The sequence below is a fragment of the Phyllostomus discolor genome, chromosome 13 (genome assembly GCF_004126475.2).
Source record: "Phyllostomus discolor isolate MPI-MPIP mPhyDis1 chromosome 13, mPhyDis1.pri.v3, whole genome shotgun sequence".
Lineage (NCBI taxonomy): Eukaryota > Metazoa > Chordata > Mammalia > Chiroptera > Phyllostomidae > Phyllostomus > Phyllostomus discolor.
The window spans coordinates 44,812,979-44,832,181 of NC_040915.2; the positions used below are offsets into that span (position 1 = coordinate 44,812,979).

The 19,203-nt window shown below is 48.5% G+C and overlaps 1 protein-coding gene across 6 annotated transcripts; it reads right to left on the reverse strand.

Annotated features, from left to right (window-relative positions):
- Positions 1-2,188: 2,188 nt before the first annotated feature.
- On the reverse strand, positions 2,189-18,578 carry RNF34 (ring finger protein 34). Of its 6 annotated transcripts, none has more exons than XM_036013635.1 (8): positions 18,402-18,541; positions 17,765-17,802; positions 16,082-16,151; positions 8,351-8,569; positions 7,172-7,579; positions 5,591-5,686; positions 5,136-5,337; positions 2,189-3,140 (listed from the first exon to the last, which is right to left on the reverse strand). In XM_036013635.1, exons 3-8 carry the CDS (start codon positions 16,088-16,090, stop codon positions 2,950-2,952), a joined length of 1,125 nt encoding a protein of 374 aa, XP_035869528.1. In that variant the 5' UTR covers positions 16,091-16,151; positions 17,765-17,802; positions 18,402-18,541; the 3' UTR covers positions 2,189-2,949. The 6 variants fall into 6 exon arrangements, with proteins under 6 accessions (XP_035869528.1, XP_028383635.1, XP_028383634.1 ...); XM_028527834.2 differs by having other exon boundaries at positions 17,765-17,865; XM_028527833.2 differs by lacking the exon at positions 17,765-17,802 and having other exon boundaries at positions 18,402-18,578.
- Positions 18,579-19,203: the final 625 nt, after the last annotated feature.

Consider the following 19,203-nt stretch of genomic DNA (forward strand, 5'->3'; position numbering starts at 1 on the left):
TGTCCGCCTCCTTTGCTGTAATTTTCAGGTCTGTGTGTTACCAAACTGCAGAGTCAAGAGATTCAAAACCACCCTGGCTGGTGTGGCTCGAGTGGATTGAGCGTGCACCTGGGAACCAAAGGGTCACTGGTTCAATTCCCAGTCAGGGCACAGGTCTGAGTTGCAAGCCAGGTCCCCAGTAGGGGTGTGTGAGAGGCAACCACACATGGGTATCTCTGTCCCTCTCTTTCTCTCTCCCTTCCCCTCTCTCTAAAAATAAATAAAATCTTAAAAAAAAAGATTAAAAACCCACTAAGACTCAGTTGAGAAGTTAACATTTCTTCCAAACTCATTCTACGAAGCCAGTATTTACTCTGAAACCAAAACCAGACCAACATTACAAAAGAAGAAAATTATAGGCTAGTATCCTTGATGGACACGGATGCAAAAATCCTGAAAAAGTATTAGCAAACCAGGTTCAGCAGCACGTTAAAAAGATTATATACCACAACCAAATGGGATTTACACCACAGATTGTAAGGATGGTACATGCAAAAGCAGCTAATGTGATGTATCACGTTAACAAAATAAAGATACACCAACAGATACAGAAAAAGCATGTGATGAAATTCAGCATCCTTTTATGATAAAAACTCAACGAAGTGAGTGCAGAAGGAACAGATCAACGTGATGAAGGTCATGCACGACAGACTCACAGCTAGCACGCTCGGCAATGGAAAGCTGACAAGGCTTTCCCTCTAGTATCTGGAACAAGGTGAGGACACCCACTTCCATTCCACGTAGCACTGGAAGTCCTAGCCCTGGCGATCAGAAAACAAAACGAAACTAAAGGTGTCGAGATCAGATAGGAGGAAGTAAAACTTGTTGTTTGCAGATGATGTGATGTTATATGGAGAAAACCCTAAAACCTCTACCAGAAAATATTAAAATAAGTCAGTCAAGTTGCAGGATACACAATCCACCCACATACAGAAATCTGTTGCTATACAATAAACAATTAGGAGGAAAAATTAAGAAAACAATATCATTTACAATTGCATCAAAAAGCAAAATATCTAGGAATAAAATAAATTTAACCCAAGAGGTTAAAGACTTGTACTCTGGAAACTATAGAATATTGAAGAAAGAAATGGAAGATACAAATAAATCAAAGGATTAGTATTAAAAATGTGCTCACTACCTAATGCGACATACAGATGCAATCCAATCCTTATTAAAATACCAATGGCATTCTTCCCAGAACTAATCCTAAAATTTACATGGAACCACAGAAGACCCCAAAGAGCCAAAGAAATTTTGAGAATGAACGAAGTAGGAAGTCTCATGCTCCCTGATATCAAACTAGACTGTGAAGCTACAATAATCAAAATAGTATGATACTGGCATGCAAACACATAGAGTTCAATGGAGTAGAGAGCCCAGCGTGGATGGGCCTAGAGCATATTCCACTAAGTGAGGCGCATCGGAGAAGGACAGATCCTGTATGACTGCAGTGGCATGTGCAACCTGAGAAAACAGAAGCAGACACACACACACACACAGAGAACAAGCTAGCCGGTGGCTGCCAAAGCGAAGGGGGATGGGAATAAAAAAATGTTTTAAAGTGTGTATTTGTACACTATTACCCCACAATTTTAAAAAAACTCAGTATTTATAACATAGTTTTATTGCAACAAGAACAAAAAGCATTTCTTAAAAACATACCTGCCCACTACCATGGGAATGAGCCCCCATTCGGCCTCATCTCAACCAGCCCGCCCCCATTCAAGTTTCACCCTAAAGGAGGTGTCAGATCACTCGTGCCCTGAGACAGCTTTGCATACGCTGACATCTCAGGTTTCTCGTTTGATGTGCAGGATTGGCAGAATGAAGATATAAAACTGGCATCAGAGCTAAGTTCAGAGTCTGACAGTCGCCATTTCACTGAAATTTTAGACAAAGTTTTTTTTTTTAACTTCTCCGAGGTCAGGGGCCTCACCTGCCGGGGGAGGTGTTACCTACTGCAGAACGCTGGGGAGAGCCCGAGAACGACTCCTGGTCACGGTAAACAGCAGGCCCGAAGGTCGCCTCGCGGAGCCAGCCAGCTGCGAAGGGAGGTTGCCGCAGCGCGTTAGAAGGGGCTCGAATCTGCACGGACACCCACTCAGCTGTACCCGTGTGAGTTAGGAACTGACTAGGACAATATAAATAAAAGCATTTTTGAAAATCTAATTTTATTCCTAAAGTTCAAATCAGCTAGCAGTAGCACTGAAAATACACTTTCACTCTACAAAACAGTGTAAACCAGTTACATGTTAATAAAGAATTGAACACACACGTTTCTCTAGTGAAAGCAGCTAGATGCAGCCCTTGCTATAAAAAGCTGTACCTGAACAGAAATGGACACAGTTCGTCTAAGGCCCTGGCAGTTGACTATAGGATGTCGGTTGTTCCCAATTAGGTTTAAATGCAGAAATAGCAACAGTGTGGAAACTTACATTCATTAAAGAGTAGCATTGAAAATATACATGACTGATAAAGTGAACATTCGGAGGTGCCACCGGTCAGCGCGTACCATGTCGGTCACTTGTGGGCAACGATCTCACCCGAAGAGCGAAGTTGCAAACGTCTGAGTAGTTTCAGTGAAAAACGGGGAGGAGGAGTAAGGGTGCACATCCCCCCGAGGGGGAGGAGCTGATGCCACAGCAGTCTGGCCTCCGTGAGCAGTGGTCACAGACACGCGGTGAGGCCCGGCGGGCCTGGGAGGCCGGGCCCGCCCACGGGCTGATGGGCGCACGGTATGAACCAGTGTTGCTGTAACTCAGGGTGAACCTTTATTCCCAGTCAGTAGTGAAAATAATTTTTAAAAATAACTTCACTTTGAACAGCAGGTTTCTAGTCCCTTCTGTGCTCGGAAATGTCTGGGATCGAGCTCGGGGGCGAGCGTCCCGGCGGGGGCGGGGCTCCGCTTCAGGACTTGAACACGTGCACGGCGCGCACCACGTACTGCCGGCAGATGGGGCACTCGCTCATGCGCTTGCCGCACTTGGTGCAGGTGACCATGTGCCCGCACTCGAGCAGGACGCAGTCGATGACGGCGTCCATGCAGATGCGGCACAGGCTGTCGTCCTCCTCGTCCTGCAGCTGCGTGCGCTCGCCATCTGGAAGGCAACAGAGAGCCGGGGCTGCTGGCGAGGCCCCCCCCCGCCAACAGGCCGAGTGGCCACCACCGGCGCAGCAGGACCCTCCCGTGAGAGAAACAATCCCGACTGCTCTGCACCCCCCCCCCCCACAGGAAAGGGCGGGGATAGTCCTGCCTGCGCCTGGTCGAGTTTCGTGATGAATGAATGGGAAAGGCTTAGCTTGGGGCCAGGTCCGAAGTGCCCAGCGACCGGCAGCCATTTAACTCTCTTTCAGCCTATGTAACTCAGGGGTCTTGCGAGGACAGACTGCTTCTGCAAGTAAACGTGAAGCGTCCCTGGGTTGTCCTGAGTACGGGCCTTGGAGTCAGAACACGAGGGGAATCTCCAGCCCAACCGTGTGGCCCTGGGACAGTCGCAGTCTCAGGGTCTCGTCCCGCAGGGAAAAGGAGCTGCGTTTCCACACCGACAGGGCAGCAGCCTGCAGCCCCCACCCCACCTCGGCCGGGGAAGCAGCTCAAAAGCCGTCTGTGCTCCTGGCCACCCTGGCCCTGTGGCCCAGATTAGGTTTTGAGAAAACCCAGACTCCGAATAAGAAAGATGCCGAATGAGTGTGAAAAGTTGACACCCTGAGGTCCAGCCACAGAGCTACGGACGTGGCTCCCCTTTCTACAGGTCACAGAACGGATCAATGGGGATCATGAATGTGGTTAGAAAAGAACAAGAAGTCAGGCTTGAGAAGCCAGTAATCCCTGGATTTAAGAAAAATAAACACTGTTATGTCAAGAGCTTCTTGTAATTTGGTTCGCGGCCCACGCCGCTGCTGGGGAGCGGGGAGAGCGGACCCACACAGGAAGGTGATCTGCTGGGGGGGACGGCGCTGGAAGGCTCCCCCGGGAGTGAGTCTCTGGGCTTTGGTCTCTCGGGCGCAGAAGGCTCCTCCCGACTCTTACAACTTAGGGTCCAGGGTCTGTCGAGGCTATTGGGCAAGGCTGCCAGGGTAAACCCTGGTGCAAATGGCTGAAGCCAGTCAGATTAGGAAAGGGTCAAGCTGTGCTCAAAACAAAGTGTGCGTTCCATGAGCTTAGATATCGGGCCCATGACGGCCTGGGAAAGGCTCTCGGGCCCCAGTGCACGTCCTGGCTGTCTCTCCTTGAGGGCAGGCCTGGCCACGCCCTTGCAGCTGGCGTTTAAAACCGGCTTCTCCCCTCACGGCCAGCACACCATTTCCCAGGCACGAGCCCGGGACCTCGGAAGGCTCTGAGAACTAAGATTCCTGTATCTACCATTGTAGCATCATGGAAATAGGCGTGCCCAAATAATTTGTGCGTATTCTAGGCATAAACCTGTTTATCAACAAATGCTGTATTATAACCAGCCTTCAAAGATAAAAACTTGAGATGATAACAGTTAATAAGGGTAGGGCTGTTGAAGTCCGGATACGAAGATAATACTGGTCAGTCTGAACACCACTGCACTATGTTTTCTTGTCTATAAATGCCCTGCGGCTTGGCCTTCTGAGCAGCAGGGGGTTTCTGCCCCGTGCCTCATCGTTAGGTCATTCAGAAGTTCTTAGCCTCGGCTTCCTGTGGCTTACACAACAGCCTAGCGCTACTCGATGCTAAAAATGTAATACTTAACACCGTGGATCTAGAGCGTTTCTTTCTAATGATGGGATTTAAAAGGTACAATCAAGATAACCACAGTATTGGCCTATTTGAGTAATTAGTGAGAAAACAAACATTTTATAGATACAAGGAATTTCATTAGTTCTAACAAATTATGCCAAGAAAAACCAGACTGAACAAATGATCACCTAACTCACTTGGCAACAGTGATCACAGAATGACAACATCACATAATGAACTAACTTCTTAACAGATCTATAAATAAGTTCATATAATGAATTCCCACTCAAGAAAGGATAACGTTTTCTCAGAACGAATTTGACTTGTAACAAAAAACCCAGTTTCTAAAGCATACAGAAGGATACCACACGAGAAGAGAAAAACTCACATGACTTTTGGTTTTCTTCATTCTCTTTGTATAACCGGTTCACTTTCTCGACCAGCTCCCATTTCTCACAGCAGCCAGAGTAGTTGACGAAGTTCCGGGCCAGGATTTCCTTCAGCTGGCGCACGCTCATCCCCTCCACGTCTTCGGCGCTCGACAGGTCCGACAGCGAAGCCCTCAGTCTCTTCTTGGAGAGGCCGGGCGCCTGCAACCACAGCGCTCTGTCACCTCTGTTCCGCGAGCCCGGCCCCGCACCCTGCAGTCCCCTACAGTCCCCTACAGTCGTCACCGGCCCCGGCGGCCTTCCCAGGTCTGTCCGTCCTCAGGGTGTTTCACACGCTGTGCCACATTCAAACCAGAAGCAGCGTGCTGTGCCCCTCCAGCGAAGCGCACACGGGCACCTTCCTGTCTGCCAGGTTGCAGTGTCAGGGAAACCAAATTTTACAAGGAGATCTCACCTGTTCCTCCAAGTTTTCTTCATCATCGTCGTCATCGTCATCTTCATCATCGTCGTCGTCATCTTCGGTGTTTGTAGAAGCTACTTCACTCTGCACCTGCCGCACAATGGGTAGAGTCATGTCAGGGATCTCATCTTCCTAACAGCATCCATCAACCCACCTTTATCACCGGAGTAAACCTTCCCGCAGACCGCCCCCAGCACCGGGTGTACTCCGAGACTCCTTTAGATCCTGGATGCGGCTGCCCCTCCCCAAGCGCGGGGCCCTACGTGAGCCAGACCACACAGCCTCCATGAAATTATCACAAAGCCAAACCCCACTTGTATGTGAGCTTACAAAACCTAACCAGAAGCCCCCGAGGAAGGTCCCACCACGGAATGCCGAGGCCGCCGTCGTGTGCGATTGCACTGAAGTCGCCATCAGAGGACCCGCCTGTGGCCGGCTGCACTGGAGCCGCTAAGACACCGACGGGACCTGAAGCTCTGCGATTGGCCCAAGGTCAGAGGTCTCTGCTGTGAAAGACTCCACCCCCACAACAGCTGCTGGCCTTCCTCACTGGAGGCTGATGCTAGGTCCAGTTCGTACAAGTTCCTCAGTAGTCGGGGGTGTGCTTCTCTTTAGGAAGGACACAAATCCCTTTGATGTGATTTATGTACCTCATTTCATGTCTTTTCACTTTGACTTTATTTTGACCGTAGCTCTGTAACAGTCTAGGTCGGTCCCCAATTACAAATACTCCACCCCCTGGTTCACAAGCACCGTGAGGTAGTGTCCCGAGACCCCCACGTCCCGAGTGATGCTGTAAGCCCAAACGTGGCACGGAGGTCAGACGCCTCTTAGGTTTGGCTGGTAACCGCCAGCCCTCATTCGGGAAATGATAAAACTCCTCGTTCCAACTCGTCTACTTCATGACTATTTAAAAGACAACTAGCCCACACTTCCCTCTGCCTCTAACTCCTTTACTCAGGGAAGAAAATGTGGAGAGAATTGTTCAAAATAATTCCTTCAGCACCGTGGAATCGTTCATATATACAAACTGCTATTAGTTACGAGCCCTGGGATGCTACTCAGTCAGGACGCCCAGGACCCCACTGGGCGAGTGCTCCGCACTGGCGCTGCTTTGAACTTGGCAGTGACCACGTTCCCTAGTTCAGACGGTGGTTTCCCGTGATCTGACCAGGACAGTTCTACGGCACGGCAACTGGGCCGCAGGTTACCTTGCACGGCTGTTCCCGTGTCACTGACACAAACAGCCCTGCCGATGTTTATATCCTAGTGCTTTTCACAGTTGTTATTGTGTGTAACTATGTAAGATAGAGAAACTGAGACAAGTTCAACGAACTGGTTATAGTTATTTAGGCCCTTCAGGTAGCTGACTGGGGGCTACCTGGCGCCTGAGTTCGGAGAATCACACCAGGAGAGCCTGTAAGCACAGAGCTCAGCGTGCAGGACCTCCGGCTCCCACAAGGAGACAGCAGCCCCCCAAGGCCCCACTTTACGGATGGTTGTGTAGGTACAGGAAACACATGGATGTGGCCACAGCAGCCGTGCCAGGCCCGCTGGGTGAGTAGCCCCTCGTACCTGCGCCAGCGCTCCAGATCCCAAGGTCCGATCTCTACCCATGAGCTCTCCCTGAAATGAAGACACAGTCGCAGAGGGGGCTGTATAGCTTGAAAAAAATGAATGGGTGAAAAAACTGGAACTCTGGGACCTCGAGGAGTTCAGACTGCTGGCGTCCAGGTCGTCCTCAGAGCCCAGCCCGTGGTGGCACAGCACTAGCTCCACCAGGTCCTCCTTCTCCCGACAGGTGTCAGTCGGTATGTTCCTAAGGACGAGATACTGCCGCAGGTCCTTCACCTTCAGGCGCATGAGCTGAGGGCGCTGGAAGGCCGTCTCTTGCAGTAGGTGACAGGTGGAACATCGACGGAGATTTTCTTGTGAGACCGAACAAACGGAGCAGAAATCCTTCTTGCAGTCACAGCACACATGCTGGAGAAGAAGGAAAGAAGCATTTAATGGTAGCCAGATACAAAAGCCACTGTGGAAGCACCAGTTTCCTTTCTTTCTGCCTTCTGTTAAAATTCACTTCTGGTTCTTATGAAGTCCTCTGTGGCACCAGACTATTCTCACAGGCGTTTTTCTATGTTTCAAAAGCCATGAAAATCAAAACAGTTACTGCCGAGGCAGTTTGGATTCACTGAAGTTCAAATACAGCCCTTTAAGAAAAGCATACACTCTTGTGTTAGTGAATTAAAACCTTCCCACCCCTCGGTGCAAACATGTAATTAGCAGAACAGAGCCGACTCGAAACACGTGGAGCGGAAAGCACAACCACAAACTCTTCCTGCTCTTTCCCGGTGTGAACAGCTTCCCCATTTCAAAAGGAAGGGAGGGCTGGGGGCGGAGGGATTAAGCAAAAAGGCCGAGGGACTCAAGGACAGGGACAATAGTGTAGACATTGCTGGGGGTGGGGTATAAGGGGACTAGAAGATAAAAATTAGAGAAGGGGGAAAAGCATAACAAGAGAAAGGCAACTGACCTCTCAAGGTCAGTGCAAGTCAAGAGAGGGCCTGACTAATGCAGTAATCTGTACCTACACAACCTTAATCCACAAGCAAAGCCATCCACTAGCAAAGCTTAAAGACTGTGGTCACTTCTGCTTGGTGCATTGTCACTACATTTCTTTTTCTTTTTTTTTTTTTTTAAGATTTTATTTTTAGGGAGGGGGAAGGAAGGGAGAACGAGAGGGAGACAACTCACCTTCTTTCTAAAGACTGAAAATGAAAGTCCACAAGCTTTGCAGACTATATTAGGCCCTTCCGTAGGTGCTGGTGGGTAGGTGGGAAAATCGGAGCTGGGTGTGAATCTGAACGGACCGGTGCCTCCTGCAAACCCCGCCTGCTGGCCCCTGACGGCTCCGGTTCCCATGACTTCGTTCAGCAGCCCGCAGCATGAGGCCCACATAGACGTGGCGCCCGCCTGGAAAAGACCGCAAGAAGCACCGGTGTAAAGCAGGTGGAACCTGGCCTCTCCGAGATCCCCGGGCAACGCCACTCTGGAGAGGCACGTTTGCCCTAAACAACTCTGAGATTCTTTCTTTTCAGCGTCAAACATTTTTAAGCTATTTGGAAAGAGATAACTCTCTGGTATTTGCAAAGAATATTTGGCATTGGGGGTACTCATACATTGTTAAATAAAAACAACTCTCTTTATTGGGACAGAAATACATGCTGTGCAATATCTGAGATGTGCTTATACCAGTGGCTTTCAACGGGTGTGCTGCAAGAATTTTTTAAAACAGGCAATACCTGACTGTTGATAGACGATTTAGTTAGGGGCACTGACCTCTCTTCCCTTAGCCTGGTAACAACACAACAATAGCTATCTGGTATGAGCAAGTCAAAATGCTGCGTGGTTTGGTTTTTGTTTTTTTTTGTCAGATTGGGAAAAAAAAAAGTGATTCGTGTATGCATGCCATGAGATGAAAAAGGTTGAAAATTGCTGGCTTGCACACAAAAATATTGTTGTTTACTCGAAATTTAAATTTAACTGAGCATCCCGTGTTCTATCTGACAGCCTTGGATGGTGACTACCACACACCATCGGGTGAGACAGATTTTCCCAGCTACCACATAGCAGAAAGAATATAAATTCAAATTAATTTCATTAAACTTCTATTGTTATTTGTAGCTGGGCACAATAAACTGTGGTATATGATTTTTTTTTAAATGAGTGGAAAAACATCAAAATGATGTTTTGGTAAAAATACCAACTGAAGGTATTTTTACCTTCTGAAGTACCAACTGAAGTTTGGTATTTTAACGCAAGAAAGAGAAGGTTTTAATGTACCTCATGAAAATTTTTTGTTGTTTTTCTGTATTTTCAAAATTCTTTTAAAAGAATATATTAGTTTGACATTAAGGAAAATATTTTTAAAAAGCACGTATCCTTCCTTTTCAAGTATTGAACACAATTTTGGATGACTCAGCAATCACAACGACCCCGAAGTGTGCGGGCTATCTGCCACTCCACTCAATGGCCTGGAACTAGTGGCTGTTTGTTTTTTTTTCTTTGACCTGTGCCCTTTCTGCAGACCGCCACCGCCCTCACCGTGCCTGCCTAGCAGCCTGCCTTCTTTTCACTGCCGACTCAGAATCCCGGTGACCAGGCTTCTCAGAAGCGTGTACACATACAAGTGTTCTTCAGTAAGGGCTTAAGATACTGGCCCGTGCTTCGAGTGGAAAAGCTACGATGTTTGGGACGAACGTGTGCCCCGTCCTCACTCTGAAGCACACTGCCGACTCCGGAACGTGGAAGGCAATGGAGACGGCAGCCCACGACAGTGCTGCAGTTCATCTAATTATCTGACTCTGTCAAATATTCACTGTCCAACGAGCTCTTCGAAAAAAATTTGAAGGACTTCAAAAGGCTATTTGGGATGCTGTAAGAGGATCGTGCTATTCTTGCTACTACCCGGAAGCAATACGCTGTATTAAATACAGGGAAAGTAGACGGTAAAGCAGTATGAAGCCACAATACAAGGTTCAAACAGTCGTAAGTATCAGGGTCCCTGACTGAAGTATTATATAGCTCCACACCCTGTAATTCTCAAGGAACAGTGCTGCCTTTAAAAGTCGGGTTACAGTATAGTTAGTAGTTCCTATCTTTAAATATAAACCTCAGACTCTGGAGTCGTGGTTTGTTGCAACACGAGAGGATGAAAATCCGATTGACGACGAGTTCGTTTAAAGCGAGTCTTGCACCAGAGGACCCCACCTGCAGTGCTTTATACACTGCGCTCTTAGAACAAGGGAAAGGCCGTTTACAAATTTTAATTTGCACGTAACACTGTTGGGGAGTTACACCTGAACTGCAGAATGTGCCAGCAGGGTAGCTTCTCTTCGCTCCAGGAGTCTGAAGAAGGAAAACCTGAGCGTCAGCTTCCTCTGCCCTCGCTACCGAACTCTTACACGGCTGTGTCAGCTCTTGCCCCCTTCTGACTCCTGGGGGATGCCGTCTGCCCCCTCCCATGGGAGCTCCTTGGATCCACTGCGTCTGTGACTGATAAGCAGGGTTTCTTTACATTACTTCTTGAAAAGCAATGTACTACTTAAAATTTTCATGCTACCCAGAAAGTTCGAACTGTCTTACTGAGAAAGGGTAGAAAACGATTCTGGCCTAGCAGGCTCAGAACCTCAGGTGACACTCCCTTTTAACAGCAGCACCCCCACACACTTTGTCCTGGCGGAAATCGGTTTTCCGACGAGCTACGGAAGGATGTGAGTTGTCAGACCAAACTGATGGCACAATCATGAAAATTCTAGGCTGAAATAGTTACAACTCTGGTGAGGAGAGAGGAAGACTTATTTTGGGAAAATAGGTGGAATCCCTGTGTAGACACCATTATCGACAGGTAATAATTTTGCCCCATTCCTCATGTCTCTATAAAAGGGAGGGAATTTCCTCTTTATTCCCCGAAAGGGAAAATAATGAAAACAACACTCCTTTCTTCTTTCAGCCAACTCATCATAAAATAAAAATTAAAAAGCATAGCCCAAGCCAACCCCTGAAGTGTTGTTCCAGGCAAATAAAATAACCTATTCTTTGGTCAAACTAAACCAAAAACCACAGCAGAGGGCAAGAGGAAACACTGAAGAGTCTAGGCTTCGGCCTCATTAGACGTGTGAACTTAAATTTAGACAAAAATCTCCCAATAAGAGAGTAATCTCCCAATAACGCCCCTAGCGTCATCCTGAAGAACACATCTACCCCCAGGCACTGCTACCTCTGACGGCAGCAGCCGCAACACTCCTGCCTTCTTCAAAGGTCAGGAATCTGAAACCCTGGACCTCACTGGTTTTCTCCGTGGCACCTTTCTCTCCCATCCAGTGTACTTTAGAAACTCGTGCCGTTTCCCCTTTAAGCCCTGTGTTTTCTGGCCCCCACCCCCAGTGCTGAAAATGAAGGTCATCTCTTCAGTGATTCTATCTCCCCAGCAACTTCAGAGCAGGTACTTTCAGTCCTGTACCACAGCGGCTGCTGTCCCTCTCCTGCTGAGCAACCGCCTAAGCCCAGGACGCCACCCTCACGGCCTCACCAGTGGAGCCTTAAAACATGCCGACGCCTGGGTCCCAGCCCCAGAGATTCGGACTGGACGGTCTGGGGTGTGGCCAGACATTAGAAGTGTTTCAAAATCCCCCATGTGAGTCGCATGTACAGCTGAAGTGCAAAGGTTCACTGCTCAGTCCAGGCGGTTTCTCCTTCTTGCCCACGTGGTTTGGGCTGGAGAATCACTGCAGGTTCCTGAACCAAAGGGGACCATGATTCCCTCTGAAGCCTGCGCCTCCGGAGTTCTGAGACCAACACGTCAGCCACGTGTGCCTTCTGACCCGCCTGCGCTTTCTTCCCAGAAGCAGTGGGAACTGTTTATGGGAGCATTTTCCAGCAGTTACTAAGTGGGGCTCTTGAGAGGCGGGGGGCATGCCAGTCTCTCAGCTCTTGACTCTCTGCCTGCCGTATTTCCTTGGAGCCCGGTTACTGTGTCTCGTAGAGCAATAACCAAAAAGCCTCCCTCTTTGCACCCTTCCTTTAAAAGCCCTGGAGACTCAAGTTCCATTTCTGTCTTCCCTATCCCCCAAGATCTTCCCTCCGCATTCCCTTTTAAATTTGCTCCGTTTATCTTTGGGTAGGAAGCTTGAAGCTCTCTCCAAGCCACTTCACCTTCCTCCCAGATGTGTCCGAGCACACCCAACTGATGCACAGACAGGACACAAGGCACAGACCTTCGGCTTTTTGAATTGGCAGTAAGTTCACTGGGTTGTTGCTCTGCCTTATGTTGGGGTCGCCGCCCAGATTCTATTTGCTTACTAAAAAAGAAAACAAAACCAACCCACTGCCCCCCTTCCACAAACAAAGCCAAAGTGTGGGTCACTGAACACTAACACTATGATCTGGCCTTAGGAGACTAACAATTCTAAGCCCTACTCAGAGCCTGGTTGAGAGCAAGACTCCACAGGTCAAACGCCATGAACGGAAGGGGTTAGAAAGAACAGTAATCTGTCAAGATGGCAGCGTCTCCTGCACGGACCATGAGTGTGGAGAAAGCCCAAAGACAACCCACTTCTGCCTGGCACACAACCTGCCGCTCAGGCGGTCTGTGCGGCTGATTTCCCAGTCACCCCTGTCGACTGAAGACAGCCGGCTTTTCCTTGGTAATCCCTTCCCTGCACATCCCCTTAGGCCAACACTGTCCCTGACTAGATTAGCCCTGGGACCCGGCCGTTTGTGTCAGTTAAGAACCAGGTATCATTAAAAACTTACAGGGGCCATAGTAAGAGATTAAATTCCAAAGCCATAGACACCTGGATCTCTTCATGTCATTCTGTCCCCCAGTGCCTGTTTTTGTGTTATCTTCAGAGCCACTGCACCAAGATTTTTGAGGGCCAATAACTCGACCCAGTTTGGAATTAAGAAATAAAACAAATATAAACTTAAATGTTTGCCTGTTTACCAACACCACCAATTGGAGAACATGATGTTAGCTCCACAGCCGACCGGCCTTGATAATGACGCCCCAGCTGACCCCAGCAGCTTACCACCCGGTTGGCCAGACTGCCCTCCCACCCAGCCCCTGGCCACAGGAAGACAGACTGGACAGGGCCCAGACAGTACTGTGCCAAAGCACCTTTAGCTCATTTGCTGAAAGCCACCAACATAAAAGTTGCTGTTTTTTTCTCTGGTAGCAGAAAGGCTGAAAGTGTTCCTCCTATCTAGTTCCTAGAGGGTGAATTAGAGATTTCCTCCCCCGGGTAGGAGTATAAAGGAGGGGAGGGGTAGGGAATGTCACCCACAAACCTTAGTGATTTGCATGAGAGGGGGACCGACAGTTTCCAGGGCTGTGACACTTACTTCCACAACAGTAACAGACCAAGGACTTTATAAGCACTCTCAGGTTCCTCAGTCAGATTCACACAACATAAGCCCATTCCGAACCATCCTTCAGGCAACCGAGCAGGAGGAGATGCGTTGTTTCCCTGCAAGAGCGGCAGCGCATTCTCCTTCCTGGCAGAGTGCCGGTTTTCCAGCGGCCTTGAGGTTCCGCTGCCTTTGATTGTGGGCGTGCGTGTGCGTGTGTGTATGATCTAATATGCTTTTAGAATCCCTGTGGGGAAAACGTACTTCCAAAATTTAAAGAATTAACAGAAAGTTTACTACAAATTTTGAATCCTATTCTAAAATACATTAGGATCCCTTTTGATGATTCTACCACATGTCACAGGAACCGGGCAAACTAGAAGGAAGACTAAGAAAAGCTATGGCGGTTTCTATGAAGATCAGATGAGAGCCAAAGAGAGAGAGAGAGAGCTGATGGGTTTGAAAGCCAGAGAAAACTAAAGGACCATCTGCTGGTCAGATAGACGTGAGCAGAGCAAAGATGAGGGGCCGGGTACAGAAGGTCACCAGGGAGGAAGGCGCTGGGTGCCTAGCAGCAGGCAAAACTGGGAAAACAAGGACCTCGTCCCCAGGGTAACCCTGCCCTCATATCACTGGTCATGCAGATTAGATCCCTGACCTTTCCCATCACTGTTTATGCCACTCGGCCCCTCCCCGACCGTTCCTCCTCAGGCATGTTGCTTCACGCAGTGCATCCCCTCGGAGGAGGAATAGGAGGCCCGAGAGTGGCCACGTGCGACTCCCGTGCGAGCCCCTGCACAACCACTCCTGTAAGCATTCGCTCCCAGGGATAACATCTCGGCCTTACTGTGTTCAGCTCCAGGCCCAGAAAAACAGCAAAACCAGATAAGCAGTGCCACGCTAACATCAAGACCAGCCGCTCTGACGCACAACCCCCTACCTGGTGCCTACCAGTCAGTGAGAGGACACACCTGGAAAGCCGATGACTATGCTACTGGGACCTCCACGAAGATCCCCGCCTCTAGAGAGGGGTGAAAACTCTCAGGACGGGGGATCTAGCACCTCTGCCCACCCCACTCACTCAGGCATGGTCTCCTCCTCTCCCTCTGGCTCCAAGGGCCCTTCTTTTGCCTTTGCAACTTGTCTCCCGAGTCCATTTCTTCTATAGCTCACCACCTCTACCTCTGTGACTTGCTCCGAATTATTTCTTGGCCAGAACTCAAGTACTGAGGTTGCTGAAACAATGTCCGGTTTGATACCTGGTGCCATTTTGCTGCCAGCAATTATAGTCTAAATCATTTGCTTCTGATTAAACTGTTGGGCTGCCCAAAAAGTCTGTTTAGTTTTTTTCATACTATGACTCTAGCAGTGCTTAGTTGTCTTGAACTTCATTTCAAACAATTTTGTTAGATTGTGACATACAATCATATCAGCATGCATTTAGAAAACAAACATGAAAACTGGTGAATTTTTGTGCAGCCATTTAAATACTGAAGATGGAAGAAGATATGCACCATTTTCAGCATATCATGCTTTATTATTTCAAGGAAGGTAAAAACACAACTGAAATGCAAAACAAGATTTGTGCAGTGTATGGAGAACTTGCTATGACTGATCTAGTGTATCAAAAGTGGTTTGTGAAATTTCTTGGTACTGTTGACATTTTGGCCAAATAATTCTCTGCTGTGGGGCTGTCTTATGCACTGGAAGGTGTTTAGCAGCACCCCTGGCCTCTACCCACTAGAAGCCAGTAGCAGGAGATTGCCAACATACTCAAAATATCCAAATCAATAAACTTACTGGTGAAATGAAAAATGTGTCTTCTATTTTACAGAAAAAACAAAGACTTTTTGGGCAACCCAATAGATAAGTAGTAATGATAACGCCAACTCCTAAGACCTGCTTGCCACAACTCTAAGTTAAAAATGATAATATTTTACAGTAATTTCTAAGGATAAACCTCACAGTTTCAAACTCAAGAACATTAATTTTCCTGGATGTTGTAAGAAGCTACAAAGACCAGGCAGGGACTCAGTTCTTCCACCAGTGAAAGCTTCCTCAGAGAAATCAACAGTCCTACCCTTTGTTTTCAACTCCAAACAACCTTCAGTTTGCTAAAAGTCAATGTCCTTGCTGTGAACAACATGAAAAAATGTTTCAAATCTTAAAACCAGTAATATAAATAAATTTTGCAGCCTGAATTTCAATGAGGTTAAGCTTTCCCATAGCACTTAAGGTAAAACAGAAGAAACAGTTAAGATAATAGGCAACAACCTTTATCCTATTTACAGCCACTGTAGAAAACAATATGCCCCTTAAAATGTGAAAGGATTTCTTATTGAAACTGCTGCTTTAACTGAAACACGGTATGAAAAGAACTCTGCTCTATTTATGACCAATATCAGACCATATACCATAGAGGAAGATATACTACTTACATCCTAAATATTTTCTTCATACCATTTGGATGGTAAGCAGGTTGAAAAAACATGCTGATCTTAAAAATGTTATTATTTCTAGGCAAGATATCTGGTCAAATTGATACAGTTTTACAACAACGTGTGCTGGAGATCATACCTTCCTCATGTTTGGGTTTTGTTTTCTTTTTCTAAAACAGTGTACTTGATCCTTAGCACCATTCCCCCACCTTTCAGGGAAAAAAAAAAGAAAGAAAATTATAAAGTCAACAGATACTTTCTCCTTGATATCTAATTTTGAGCTTGGAAGAATTAACGTGATTAGTACAATTAAGGAAGGGTGAGGACAAAATAAATATGGAAAAACAAGAAAGAGTATTAAATCAAATTAACATAGGATATCAATTCTAATTTTAATTCCTTCTAGGGAGTTAAATACTACTCTAAGGTTAAACAGTTACTTGAGTCTGAAGAAGTAAAACCTATTTCAAAATATCAGTTTCTTTACAAACGAGGGAAGAACATAAATACCTATTCCACACATATACTAAAATCAGCTGCTCCTGGGTTTGAGTGAAGATGTACTTTTTCTGATTTCTTTTAAATAAATTTTAATCTCACTGAAAGCACTTGCTTAAATGAACATTCAAATGTTAGAATTCCATGACATCAGGAATCACTGACCCTGCCTAGAAATCTACAGATAAAAATATACTGAAATGGTTTAATTGTGGGATAAAACAAATAACGAACATCTGAAATCCTAATTTTTGTGAATCCAATTTCACAAAAACATAAATGAAAAGCAATATCTTCATAACTGTCATCTTGCCCAGATTTATCTATTTAGGTCTGCATTATGCTTCAAAAAATAAGTATCTTTCTTTTCTACATTTTCAACTGCCACCAAACCTTGTTTCTAAAATTTCAACTCAGAAAGGAGTTGTTATCTTCCACCTAAATTCAAAAACACTTGTTTTTAAAAGAACTTGGCTGAAAAACTCAACACTGGACCCGTCCCTAATTCTGCCCTTCTACATCTAGTTCCTTGATGGGCCACAAATTTAATGCTGATAAAGATAATGACGTTCTTTGAGGCATTATATAAAGATCCCTGTGTTTGGAAGACGATGGTTTTTTCGTTTTTTTTTCAGGAAGGAAAGCCAGTTTTAGGCATTTTACTAGGTATTCTAAGTTGAAATATTTTACAACTAAACCGGGAATTAAAAAATAAGCTCTAAGACAGCCTCATACTTGAACGTTCACAAGTTACTACCTACTGCAAAATTCCTCCTTGCTTCCTGCGGCCTGAAATAACCTTTTCTGCTCCCGCGAGCTTCACATTTTTTTTCACTCTCACACTGGGGCTCCTTGAGAATGTCTCTTCTGACTGGCAAACCCCTCAAGGGTGGGATCCTCTTCTGAATTACTTCTACGCACAGTTATCTCCTTCTGAGCCGACACCCAGGAAATGTTCCACAAAACATCTGCTCGACTTCGCGAGCCACGTGACACTCCCTGATCAATCTCCCCCAGCAAACCTCTGTCTGGGCCTTTGTGCGGGTCGAGTTTTATGCCGGCGGCACAAAACTGTTGTTCCTTGCCTCGCCCGCACCGTCCAGCACACCTCTTCGCCGAGACTCGAGAAACCGGCTGCTGTCTGAAGGAGTCTCCTCCCCGGACGGCTCCTTCCCACTTGGTGGGAGTTAGGCACAGGAATCAATACCTGAATGATTGTTGCGCACGGAGCTCTTTAGAATTCTCGGCTCCCCAAAGTAGGCCAGCGTCCGCCCCCTTCCCTTAAACTTCTCGCTCAGCGATGCTCCCACGCTCTCACACCCACCTGGAAGAACTCAAGCTGTCCAATTACTTGCTGCGTACCTAGCGGCGATGGAGACGCGCCGAGTTTGCTGCCGCTCTAGGTCGCGGCCCCAAGGCTTAAGTCTATGAAAAGAGAGCCCTTCAGGGTGGGATCCCCGCCCCGAGGCATCCCTAACCCATTAGCCGGGCCCCGGCCTCACGGCTCCCCGCACCCCTCTTTTTCCCTTCATCCTGCAGTGTCCGTCCTGCGACAGTCCCGTGGTGTTCCCGACAGTTGGGCTGGTTCAAGGACTTGGGGGGGGGCGTGAGCACGCTGTGGGCAAAGCCACGAGGGCTGAGGCGAGCACCGCTGGGTCTGCCGCAGGCCCCCCGAGGACGCGGACAGGGCCCGGCGCGGAGAGGAACCCCGAGGCGTGAGCGCGGGGGGCGCCCGGCCTCTCCCCGCTCCTCCGGCTCGCCGACCGGAGGCGGTGTGGGACTTGGGAGACATCGGGGAGCCCAGGCTAGCCGCCCTGGGCCGGTCAGGGACCCAGACGCCGGCCGGGAAGCCCCTCCGCGGAGGTCTCCGGAGAGGCGCTGCCGAGGGAAAAAGGCAATTCGGGAGCCCCGGCCGGACGGGAGCGGCTAGGAGGGACTGCCCTTCTCCACCGATCCCTCACCTTCATGGCCGCGACAGCCGCGTCTCGGTCGGCTCTGGCCGCAAACTCAACACCATAACAGTCCCTCGCACCGAGGTTCCCCTTCCTTCTGGGCTGCGATTGCGGGGCCTCCAGAGGCGACAGAGCGTCCGGACGTAAGGGGCGTGGCCACGCCTGCCGCGCACCGCCCGGAGAAGCGCCGAGCGGCGGCCAAGTTGACCAATCCAGAGCTGGCACTCGGGGGGCCGGTCACCAGACCCAATCAGGTAGCGGTAATGGGGCGGGGCCTCCGGCACTGAGGGGTGGGCGGAGGACGACTCCATCCGGGCTCCGGCTGCTAAGGGCGGACCTGGGCGTGGCGGGAGCGTCTCTGCCGGCTGTTTCTCGGTGGAGTTGCCGAGCGGGGAATCGGCGTTCCCTGAGGAGCGGGTGCAGCCGAGGTCTGGCTTTAGGTCACGTTCCCCGGGCGCTGAGCAGGGGAAAGAGCGGCGTAGATTTGAAAACGCCCGGATGCGGGGCTTTTGTGAACAACCGTCAGAGCAGGGCCTCGGATTTGTCTCCAGAGACTTTCAGGCTTCTCACACTCGGTGGGGACTCGAGTCGCCTCGCTCGAGGGTGCTGTGAGCGGCGGCGGCCGCTGCGCACGCGAGGACGCGGGTTTGAAAAGGCTCGTCTTGCAGACACTTCACCGAACGGTTCTCCAGCCCCAGCTGCTCTTGGAGAGCGGCGTTCAAAACAACCAAATTCCAGCGCAATGCCAGAATTCTGGGGAGCCCCCCCTGGAGCTGACTTTATTTGAACGGAAAAACGGGGGTCGTGCAGG

What these genes read in the sequence shown, in the direction of transcription:
- RNF34 (XM_028527833.2), bottom strand. An exon ending in TTTCAGTCTTTAGAAAGAAG is followed by an intron (nt 7,580 to 8,350) that starts GTGAGTTGTCTC and finishes CTTCTTCTCCAG; the next exon opens with CATGTGTGCTGTGACTGCAA. An exon ending in AAGAAAACTTGGAGGAACAG is followed by an intron (nt 5,338 to 5,590) that starts GTGAGATCTCCT and finishes CTGTGGTTGCAG; the next exon opens with GCGCCCGGCCTCTCCAAGAA.